Source organism: Macrotis lagotis, chromosome 1 (genome assembly GCF_037893015.1).
Source record: "Macrotis lagotis isolate mMagLag1 chromosome 1, bilby.v1.9.chrom.fasta, whole genome shotgun sequence".
In the NCBI taxonomy this organism is placed as follows: Eukaryota; Metazoa; Chordata; class Mammalia; order Peramelemorphia; family Peramelidae; genus Macrotis; species Macrotis lagotis.
The window spans coordinates 847,728,898-847,741,054 of record NC_133658.1 but is presented as its reverse complement, the minus strand read 5'-3'; the positions used below and the strand labels follow the sequence as shown (position 1 = coordinate 847,741,054).

Genomic DNA, 12,157 nt, shown 5'->3' with positions numbered 1-12,157 from the left:
AGGGTATAAGAAGTATTAACCTTAGTGAAAAGAAAGATGGTCACCTTTTCAGACATGAGTAAAGGGGGGGGGGGTTCATTGAGTTTTTAAGATACAGGTAGGGGATAAGAGGCAGTTTATGATGATTGCATCCTGTTTTCTCAGGAAAGCAACATTTCTCTGTTCAGAAAGTGTAGGGGAGGCATGAATAGGTCAATTAGAGAAAAGTCAAAGGATTGACTTGGTGTAGTGTGGGCCCAGTTTTGTTGTGATCTCAGTACTGTTATGTGACTTCATCACCTTTCAGTTGTACATTAATAGGAACAGAGGAGGTAGATTGTGAGAGGAATCTACAATTGGCAAGGCATAAATAGCAATAGGAAGATGGAGCAAGGTATTGTAGAGGATGGTATATATCATTTAACTATAGGATCAAGATTAGCAGAGAGGAAATAAGCTAAATAAGCGATGGGTGGGGCAGTTAGGTGGTACAGTTGGGTGGCACAGTGGATAGAGCACTGGCCCTGGAGTCAGGAGGACCTGAGTTCAGATCTGGACTCAGACACTTGATAATTGCCTAGCTGTGTGGCCTTGGGCAAGCCACTTGACTCCATTGCCTTGCAAAAAAAAAAAAGTGATAGTCTGGGAAAATACTGAAAGACAGGCAGACAAAGACAGACTAAAAGTCCTATTGAAGACTGAATTAAGAGGAATGAGTTATAGAAGAGATGAAATATAAGGAGGTTATGGTCATCTACCTTTTGCAGAGGAACTCATTGCTTCACAAATAGAGATCATCTAATCTAACACCCTTCATTTTAAAAGATGCAAAAAAATGGCTGCAAAAGGATGTATATTATGTCCATAGTCATATTTAGTGCTTCCAAACTTTCCATAAATGTTTTTTCTACCACTTCATCATTTCTCCAACTCAATTTGAAGATCTCTACCAAGCCGTTCATTCAACAAATTAAGAGTCTATTAAATAGGGGCAGCTCGGTGGCACAGTGGATAGAGCCAGGAGTACCTGAGTTCAAATCTGGCTTCAGACACTTAAAAATTACCTAGTCATGTGGCCTTGGGCAAGCCACTGAACCCCATTGCCTTGAAAAATCTAAAAAAAAAAAAAAAAAGAATCTATTAAATAAAGTGCCCTGTTCTAAACAGTGGGGAAAATAGGAAGATGAAGACAACATATACCTTATCATTAAGGAGCTTTCAGTTTTGTGGAGGACATAAGACATAATTATAACATAAAATAGATATAAGTCCATGGAAAATAGTTTGGGGGTTTTTTGCAAGACAAAAGTGGGTTAAGGCCACACAGCTAGGTAATTATTAAGTGTCTGAGACCAGATTTGAATTCAGGTACTCCTGACTCGAGAGCCAGTGCTCTATCCACTGTGCCACCTAGCCGCTCATAAGTACATGTAAAATAAAGGAACTGGGTGCATAAGTTTTTGTAGGAAGTAAGAGAGAAGGAAAGAATTTCTAACCAGGAAGTGAGTTTGAAGGCTTATACAAATTAAACTTCACCATTCAACTACTCTCTATTATTACATGATTTCCATACCCTTTATCTAACTGTTCACCCACCTAGATACAGTCTAGTTGATATCCCTCTTAAAACATGGTTACTAGTATTGAACATAGAACTGCAGAATTGACCAGCAGAGATTCTGATGGGATTTTAATTTGAATCTACTTTGATATGAATTTAAACTGTTTCATCTTTTCCTTTGTCCTGTTTCACAAGCAGAACATCTGAATGGACTTAAACCTCAAAAGCCAGTTTCTGACTTTGTGTAGGAAAAGGAATTTAACTTCTAAAATATAGGCATATATCAGAAACTAGAACTCTGTTCAGATTGAGGTGAGGGACTGAGTAGTTAATAGGTCCAGTCTCCCCAGGACTACTTGAGGAAGTATGAAGTGTGCATTTGAACAAGAAATTATATGCAAGATTAATTTACGGGGGGGGGGGGGGGCAACTAGGTGCCGTAGTGGATAGAGCACTGGCCCTGGAGTCAGGAGTACCTGGGTTCAAATGCGACCTCAGTTACTTAATAATTACCTAGCTGTGTGGCCTTGGGCAAGCCACTTAACCTCATTGCCTTGCAAAAAAAAAGGATTAATTTACTGGGGCCACTGTATATCATACCTATGTGAATAAGTTACATAAATTATTCAGATATAAAATATTCCCGTCATTCTGTTGCTAAAAGTCCAGTCTTAGAAATGATATTTGATAGCTCAGTGAAACAATTGGCAGATTTTGGCAATGTTTGAAACACCCTCTGTAGTTTATCAAGGTTTACTTACAGTATCGATGTCATCATTATACAGATTTCTTTGTCCCACCAGCTCTTTACCCCCCCCCCCCCCCCAAACTGCTAATGCCCTGGCAAAGGAAGCACATAGCTCATGTACTGCTTAGCATACTAGAGTGCTGCCCATTATTTTGTAGTAAAGAAATAGCAGAATTTCTGAGGCACCTCAGTTCAGAGTGGTGTCCTATTCAATTAGAGGTGGCAAAGGCTGGCCTGGGTCCAAAGGAAGCCTGTCAATTCCTCTCCTTTTCCGTGTCCACGCTCGGCAGGATGCTTCCTCACGCCCACCTCACTCCCCCTTGCTGTGACTTTGGCTTCCGCCAGATGTCACACCGCTGCTTGTCACCGCCCAGACTCCTGTCGCTGATTTTGTTGTTTCGGTGTATTTATCACAACTGTTCTCTTTAGCTGTAAAATTTATGGAATTTCACGCTCTTCTAATCGCTACAGTGTGTTTCTTTTAAATCAGAGGAAAAACTATGAGGAGTTGAGTATGCATCAAGCGTTGAGGGGTGGCAAATACTGTCTCTAACAGAATTTGTTTGCCTTCCCTTTAGATATAAAAAGTAGCTGTTGTATAACTTAAGCATAGGAGAACACTAGAAAGCAGGAAAAAAAATTTTTCCAGAATGCCTAAGGAACAATAAGAAGTAAGTAAAGAATCGTACATATAGTGTTCTAGTTAGAAAAGATCTTAGAGAAACTCAAATTATTTTACAGAGGGGAAAACTGAGTCCTAGAAAAGAGGAGGGACTTGCCTGTGGGCACATAACAAATGAGTGTTAGTATGGAGACCAGAACTGTGATCTTCCATCTTCAGTTCTTTCCACTGTACTTTCCAGGCTATTTTTCAAAGATTTGCAGGTTTAATGGCAATTCCCATATCTTTTACATTTCAAAGTGAATTTTTATAATTTCATTGGTTCCTCTGTGATGTCCAGTTGTTTAATTAGATATACAATACAAAAGAAAGATTCTAAATCTAATATTATTACCTTAGAAAAGTGGTACATTTAAAATAAATGCTACATTGTTAAGGTAAGAAAGAAGGCAGTTTTTAATTTACTAGTATATTTTCCTAGCATCGTTCCCTTACAAATTATAGGCAGTGCTTAGGGGATTTTTAATAATAGCTTATATTTACATATCAGTCTTGAACACTTAGATCTCTTTTCTTATTTGATCTTCTCAACAATTTTGAGATAAAAGTACTACTTTTATCTCTTTTATGTCTGAGGAATCTGAGATTCAGAGAAACTGCATGACTAAGTAACCAGCAGAACTGTGATTCAAACCCAGGTCTTCAGATTCCAGTATTATTTCACATTCTAAAATGAGTATAGTCTCTTTTTCTTCCTTTGGGTACTCAAAAGGACATGACTGTAATACAGACTATATTTATATTTCTAAAGCAAACCCATAACGTGATATCATTGACATGATGGCATTAACTAGAATGCTCCCGTGAAATGTTCACATGAAATACTTGTAGTAATTTCACTTCCCTATATCATGCTCTGGATCAGATGCTGAGAATAATTTAAAAGAAGTCAAAAATACTGTCTTGATCCGGAAAATCTTGTTTAAATGGGGAGGCAAGAGCAAAAGACATGGAATCATTAGAGAATATGGCGCTGAACAATCCAGGACAAAGTTGTGCCAACTACACAGCTAGGCACCTGGAATCTACAGGACCCGAGTGCAAATCCAGCCTCAGACACTTTCTTAACCACTGTTTGCTTCAGTTTCCTCCTCTGTAAAATAGGGATAATATTAACACTTGCCTCTCAGGGTCATTGTGAGGTAAAAAGCAGAGCCTGGCACAGGGTAGGTACCTAAGAATTCCTGTTTCCTCCTTTTGTGGTCCAGTGATGCCTGATAACTACCCTCTTATAAATCATTTGGAAAAGTTCTCACATATAATGAAATAAAATTAAAATGGTAGTGCAAAATAAAAACCACTATTGGTATTAAAAGGGGTTTGTGTGTGTGCACTTAGAATAAAAGTGGACTTTTATTCTAAGGGAAAGGGAGACCAATGCTAAAAACAGAAGTAGAGGGGAATATTTAGGATGTTACATAGTATATTTCTGCCATCCAGGGAATCTCCCACTGCATACAACCTGAGCAGAGTCTTTAAATTTATGGGCATCTAATCCCTGTTAGTGTCAATAAAGAAGTAGTTGATTTGCTAGGACCCTTATTTCCATGAGTTTTCCATAGAAATGTTTCTGGTAGTGAACATGCTTACCTTAAGACCTGAGAAGAATTAGCCTTGAGATTTAAATACCTTTTTGGGTCAGTTCATTGGGTTTTGAATGCCTGGACCTAGCCAAAACAGGAAGTATGTGCTCAGTGCACTAATCATCTAAGAGGTGATATAAGATGTTCTCTCCTGAGGCTAAGGAAAGGAAAAATAAATGCAAGGGTTTAGGCTTGTGATATTCAAATGTCCTGGGACAGGGGAAAAACTCCGTCTCTCCACCTATGCTGATCTGCCCCTTCTCCTTTGGGCATGCCACATGGGTCACTGAGCTTGCTACATGGATCACTGAACAACTTGCTCATGTTCACACAGCTAATATGGGACTTGACTTGAACCCAGGTCTTCTTACTCTAAGATTACTTTTCCATTATTTATGTTAACACTACTGTTCATATGAGTTAAATCGAAATTGGACACTTTCTCAATTATTGATGTGATTTAATTGGTTCCATCAGTCATTCTTTCCCTATCTTCATTAATAAAATGCTTGTTAACTTCTTGCACTATTAAACATTAACTGCTTATTGCTGAAATGTGTGACACATTCAAGTTTGATGCCAAACCAACATCATTACTACTTCTGGAATCACTTGTACCTGCTTACATATATGAAATATTTTCCAAAACAGACAAACAAGTAAATATGGAGTATTTGTAGAAAATGAATTCAGAATGATCTCGTTTTAGAGAGACACTGAGTCAAGAACATGAAGATTATAGGTAGGAATATATAAGTCTGTCTTCAGTATTTAAAATGCCACCTTTCTAGAGGAGTGAGAACGTGATGGCACACAAGACTTTATTTGAAATTTTAAAAAGACTGTGAGCTAGAGCTCTTCCATGAAGCTCTGTCAGAAGAATGTCAGAAATTGCAAGTTGTTTCACAGATGTATCGATTTAATTAGTCTAGATAACACCATTTATTTATGCTTAAGCATCTCACACATACAAAAGTTGGTAATTCAGAGTCACACAATAATTTGTGAGTTATCTTCTGTACCACGTGTGGTGGCTTCTGAATACCAACTTTAGTGAGTGCATGTCAGATGCTTAAGCATAAATGAATTATATAGACCAATTAAGCAATACATCTGTGTAACAACTTACATCTGGAATTCTTTTAACATAGGGTTCCATCCAAGATCTTCAGATAGTAGTCTTTTTTATTCTTCTTTATTTGTTGTAAATATACTTTGATCTAACAGGAAAGATTAGAACAGGCAAGAGCCTCATCAAATGCCCAAATGCCTACCTTCAGAAGTCTGAGCACTTTGTAGTTTCCAGGTTTGGTCTTAAGTACATCTTTGCAACACTGAAGCTATATATAATATAGACTGCTGCTCCATAATCTTCCAGCCACTGGTCTTGGGCCAGTTAACAGAATACAAATAATCTTAAGTCCTAAGTTACACATTTTTGTGTATTGCAATAAATAAATAAGGGAATTGGTTTTGCCTTATATTTATAAACAAAAGAAGACTTGTTAGGGACAAGTAAATAGTAAAAGTAACATTCTAATTTTAACTGTAAGAGCAACAAGCTATTTAGTATATACCTGTTTTATAGGACTGTGCTAATAATCCAAAGGTTATTCAGTTCTCTCTCTTTATCATCTAGGTTAATTAGGTATTTTGTTCTTGTGGGAGTCCTAAGCAACCAACCATAGTCTACAATATTCTTTGAATTTGGATGCATACTTACTTATAAAGAGGTCAAAAAAAAAGAAAGGGTCATTAATTCCGTTTTACAGATGAGGAAAGCAGCATATAGAAATTAAAGGAATTTCCCACCTCAGACTTGGTAGCATGTTGATCATTGAACCAGATTGAAAACTTAAGTCTCTGGACTCTTGATATATTCTCCAAAACTGAGATAAGTCATTACCTTCATTGTGAGCTTCAAGCACTTCTCAGTTTTTCTTTCTTCAAGGCTCTGTCAGTTTGATCAAACCTTATGGATTAGGACTGCTTTTTTAGTCAATGGCAAGTATTTAATGAACCTTCCTGCTTAGATTGACCACCTTATCCACTTCAGTTTTCTAATGAATGCATAATATTTTCGTTTGCTCATCTAACATGGTTTTCTCTGATTGCTAAATATCTGTATTAATGATTTAGTATTCAAAAAATGTAAGATGCCACTTTTTATAGGCATATAATCCAATTCCATAAACTTGTATCATTCTGGGCTCTATGATAGTGTGTTAAGGTCTTTGAGAATAATGTGCATATAATCACATATGTTTTGGAATATACACATAACCATATACATACACTGTTCCCCACTGTGGAAAATGCAAGATGAATGCATGTTGTGCAGAAAAAACTGAAACCATGTAAAATGGGAGGTCACTAGTGAGGGCTTTAAAGCATTAGCCAATCTGTGAACTTCATGTAGTAAATAGCCAGACTCTTGTAATAGAAATGGGTGGTCTTTTTTGGATGTGAAGAGTTAGATAAATCTCTCCAAATTTTCCCTGACAATAATTCCTGTGTTTTGAGACTACAGGAAATCAAGAATGGGAAAGATTTCAGTTGAAATCTAAGCAGCATTAGATGTTATTTTTTAAACCTTGGGATCTGATAGCATTTCATTTAAGGATATAAGAATTTTCTAATACTTGTTTTCACTTAACTTCCTCCATACTTTTCTTCCCTTTTCCCCCATAAAACAAGGTGAGCATTGATTGTTAATGCCTCTGTTAAACATTATTTCTTTCATATTAATATAATAGCCAGGTCACTATGTAATGTTTTGGTCCAGCTATTAGTCTTAAATGTTAATAATGAAAGGCATGGTTTGACCCAAATACTCTCATATTTTTGATTGCTACCCACCTTAGTGTTGAGACATGCAGGGCTTCTAGTGGAGTCCAGGCTACATCTTGGAAACTGGCCTGTGTCCTCTTATTCTATAGCCTTCTCTGGAGATGAGCCTTGAGGCAATAGCAGTATGCCAAAAATGCACTTGCATTAGAAGAAAGCAGCACTACATCTCCCTACCCCCAGCTTCCTCATCCTGGGTTCTCTGTTGAAATAGTCTTTGAAGGATGGTTTGTTCAGCTGCTAAGGAACATCTTCTTGTCAGTAGGAGGTTTTAGGGCAACACCATTGACTTCGAAAGGCAAGTTAGTATCAATGCTTTAAACCAAAGCTCTACGGTGTTTTCTTCCACAGACCCCATACCATGTCAATCTCCTGTTGGCTGGCTACGATGAGCATGAAGGACCAGCGCTATACTATATGGACTACCTGGCAGCCCTGGCCAAAGCTCCATTTGCAGCCCACGGATATGGTGCCTTCTTAACCCTCAGCATCCTAGATCGTTATTACAAACCAAGTAAGTTACAGTGTTCTCTGGAGGAAACTGCAGAGCTGCATTTGGCTGTTTCTTAGCAGTGTCCACTAGCACACGAAGATGGGTCACCAGGGCTGAATTGATGGTATTTGACTGGTTCAGATGGAGGCCATCGGGTATTGGAAAGACAAGGATTTATCTCTTTCCACTGGGTGGAAGTGATAGAAAAGCAGAATTAGCTTCTTCATCAGAGCTGTCCAGACATAAATGAGCTACTTCAGATAATAGGTTCTCCATCACAGGAGGTCTTGGAATAGTCTGCATGTTGCCTTGGGCACTCTTACTCAGAGAGAGGCAGGGCAAGGTGACCAACCCAGAAAGTCTGTGGAGCATCAGTCTTAATGATCTGTGTTCCTTTCAGATAAGTGTAGTTCATCATGTCCTGTGGGTCTTCATGTTCTTCAGAAATCCAAGGGAATCTCTTTTCCTTGCCAGCAAAACATCCTTTTTTTTCCCAGAGAAATGTTGCTGCTATGCAGAGGGTTTTACTAAATACGATCTTCTTGTTTTGGCAAACCTGAGTTTAACAAGCCTTAGCATTACTGGTCTTCAGAAGTTGGAGTTTGCTTCTCAGTTTGCCCCCTGTGCATCATCAGCTCCCATGGACCTGAATGGGTTGACTGGCCAGATTGCGGAGGCAAGACAAAGAGCCATAAATGTACCCTCAAGAACAGCTGCAACTCTGGTTTTTTTAACCAGTTTTTGACCCATTGTTTCTAGATCCACCCTCTAGCTCAGTATTAACTCTCCTTGGAGACCAAGACTAATTTTCCAGTTAGTTTGACATACTTTTTTTAAACTACTGTGTGCAAAATCTTATTTGAGGGAAAGGGGAGATAGAGATATCAATAAAGTACAGTTTTGTCTAAATCCACTAATCACCTAGCAACAGAAATTAGACCTAGGGATCCTGAGCTATTTTTGACTCTAGCCTTATAACTCCTTTCTTCTCACCCAGGGCTATGCATCCTAGCACCTGTGTTAACCATGGCAAGGAACAGGTGGTTCTGATAACTTGCAAAGACATTGACCATGAGAAGAGATAACTTTTCCTCTTTCCTTCTCCATCCAGCACAATAAAAATGAAGTGATTCATTTGTTGCTGTTTTCATCTATAAACCCAACCATATCAGTATTACAATTTCTATCTAAGATGTTACCAGCCTTTGTCTTTTGGTAATTCTTTTGTAACTTGTCGGTGATTCTTCCAGCTTCTCCACCAAAAACTAGGAAGAAAAAGCCCAAGCTCCTCCCCACCTAACCCTAATTGCGCAACATGTCATTCCAGTTTGCCATCCCCATCGAGAGCCTCTTTTCGTCCTAATGTGTGAGAATCACAGAGATAGCCCACACGTGCCTTCCCCATTGTTATAGTTAATACCCAGCAGGGAAAGTAGCACTGAAACCCAGGCCCTGCTTTTCCCCTTGACTTGCAGCCGGCCCTAGGCAGATGGAGCTGATTTAAATCCGTAATAAAGTCAAGGGGAGAGAGACGGCTGGACTTCTCCAAAGGCAGATCCCTGGCCATGGGAGGCAAAATTCCGTCATGCTTCCCATTCCCTGTAACAAATCGATTTGCAATGGCTTGTGGCAGTGGGAACACTTGGGTCCAGGGCACCCTGGAGTACATATGGAATGTGTTTGCTCTAAGTTGGAAGGAGAGTTTTTCTTCAACTCTTTTCTTTTGGTCGTGTGTGCACTGAGCTGAAAAAGCTGTTTAAATTTAATAAAATGTTTGGGGTAGGAGAGTTAGGCTGTAATTAAAGCAGCCTGTGTGTGCGTGTGTGTAGCAGTGTGTCTGTGTTTTCTCTTTCAGGTATCACACGTGAGGAGGCAGTAGAGCTCCTGAAGAAATGTCTGGAAGAGGTGAGTGGCTCCCATGTGATCTTGAGAAAGGAATGTTTGTCTGCTTGTGTTTGCCAATATTTTTCCTGTTCCTCAGTCGCATTTTTTTCCTGTCCTTGCCAGAAGGCGTAATAAATACCCACTAGCCAGATGTGGAGTGGCTACCGAGGGGAGGGCTTGGGGGGTAGCAACCTGGTTATCTATGCTAACATGGTTCACATCCTTCCCAAAGTAAACTCTTGAGCTTAATTGCTTTTCCTCACTGCTGGTTCTTCTCAACTTAACATCCTATTGGTGCAGCTAACCACGTATGGCACTTTTAAAGCTTTGTATCTATTGTGACCTGCAGATTTGATGTCTTTAAAAAACATAAATCAGTCAAACAAGATAAACTGTATCAAGTGCTTTGTAGACTTTAAAATCAATGCTTGCTGTGAGATGTGTGTGATTCCTTAAGTAATCTTCCTTCAGCATGGAGTGTAGTCAAAATAGGGAGTATAGACAAGTCTATATTCAAGGAGCAGCAGAAAAGAACTTGGCAGTTTGGAGCAAAGGAAAAGGTCAAAGTGGAGAAGGATGTTCCGGATATTTGGTCACTGAGTTGCTGAGGGAAGGTTTCTTTTTATTAACCCCTCATCCTAAAGTTGTACATGTTCATTTATAAGAGAAAGAGGAGAGTCACTCTTTCTGGAGAAAATAGCCACATTAGGCTTCTCTTTTCCTAATTTTCTTTACCCATGCTTCTCAAAGCATCCTAGAGGTCCTTGGCAGAACTGATGGGAGGGAGCATGTCCAGTGAATATTAGTGTATCTTCTCCCTGAAGCCTATTGCATTCACTCCATTGCAGTAGCTCTTCCCCACCCCCCACCCCCGTTTGTAAATCTCCCTACCATAGTAGCATCTGAAAACAAATTCTCTTTCATACTCTCCTGATCTGGGCAGCTGAGGGACCCAGAGGTGACTTTAGGGGAATACTCTAGAATCTCTTTTGTTTGCTAATGTTCTCAATGACTGTCAGCCTGAGCTCTGTACTGCCCTGTCTGAGGCTGGCTCTTGACCTCAAGCTTTTGGTTGGGGAGTAGGTTAGAGCATGGTGTTCAGCCATAAAGGAGGCTTCTGGGAACATGTCTTTCTTGGACTGCTTGTCTGCTGGGGTTGGGGGTTTCAAGGTGTGAAGGCTGAACAGGGTGGATGACTGCATCCTAAAGGAAGTCTAGGGAAGTTTTCTTCCTTATATGAGGAGAGTTATAGAAAGGAGGAGGCAAGGAAGACCATAGAGGAACAATGATTTCCTCCAGCTCCATTTCTCAGTTATCCCCAACTGGGATAGCAGCAAAATCTGTCTTGAAATGTGCAGACCACAGTCTCCTTGCAATTTCCTCTCACACAGAAATGCTTATTAGAAAGCAGAGATGATTCCCACTGACACATTGACCTGAATTGGAGAAGGGAGGTAGGTAGGAGTTGGAGTTTTGAGGTAGGAGGGCGGAACTTGCTCTGACTGGTTTAGGAGATTGGCTAATGAGACCTGGAAAGAGTATTACCTTGGCCCCCAGCCTTCTTTTTCTTTTATTAGGTTTAGTACAGACAGATTTTCTGCAATATAAGAGAGATCTATGTAATACAGGCTGAGTGGTTTCACAAATCTACATTCCCATATTCTTTGAGACCAGACTACACCAGACTACCTGAACCTCTTAGGCCAGGGAATTCTTGGGAAGAACTAACTGAGACAGTATGTTAAAGAGCAGAAGGATTGGTACTCTTGCTTCTCTGGTCGGTTGGGGATCCAGGCATCCAGTCACATTTCCAGGTTCTTGTCAGATGGTATGTACACTGCTTAGTCTTCCTGGCCTCCGAAAAGAGCTAGCCTTCATGTTCTTTGTCTCCCCTGCAGCTCCAGAAGCGCTTCATACTGAACCTGCCATCCTTCAGTGTCCGCATCATTGACAAAGATGGCATCCATGAGCTGGACACCATCCTCCCTTCCAAGAAGAGCTCCTAACCCACCTCTCCTACAGCCTCAAACTGACTCCACTGACCAGGCTACCTTTTTTGTGACTGGCTCCTTTAGTATTGTTTTCTACACTTCTGAAATTCACTATTCATAGATAACTAGATGCCAATAAAACTGGATATTGACACATTGGGCTCTTTTGTTTGATTGGGTTCTTCCTTTAGGGAAGATCTACCATTGAACTTGGTGAATGGTCCCTTTTCCCTGGTGTATTCTTATGATGTGCTGTTAGTCTCTCTTGTCCTTTTTTTTTTTTTAAAGAAATTTTTTATTGATAGCTTTTATTTAAATACCACATTTCCTAGTGTATGCCAACCACTTTCAATAAAGGGCCCTTTCCCCTGAGTTAACCAAACTAACAA

At 39.7% G+C, this 12,157-nt stretch overlaps 1 protein-coding gene across 1 annotated transcript in view; it reads left to right on the top strand.

Moving 5' to 3' along the window:
* Positions 1-11,922, top strand: part of PSMB2 (proteasome 20S subunit beta 2) — a 39,968-nt gene extending 28,046 nt beyond the window's left edge. Inside the window, exons 4-6 of the mRNA XM_074217518.1 lie at positions 7,752-7,914; positions 9,749-9,798; positions 11,676-11,922. Coding sequence (XP_074073619.1) covers positions 7,752-7,914; positions 9,749-9,798; positions 11,676-11,783 — 321 coding nt within the window. The 3' untranslated portion in view covers positions 11,784-11,922. The remainder of the gene's footprint in view (positions 1-7,751; positions 7,915-9,748; positions 9,799-11,675) is intronic.
* Positions 11,923-12,157: the final 235 nt, after the last annotated feature.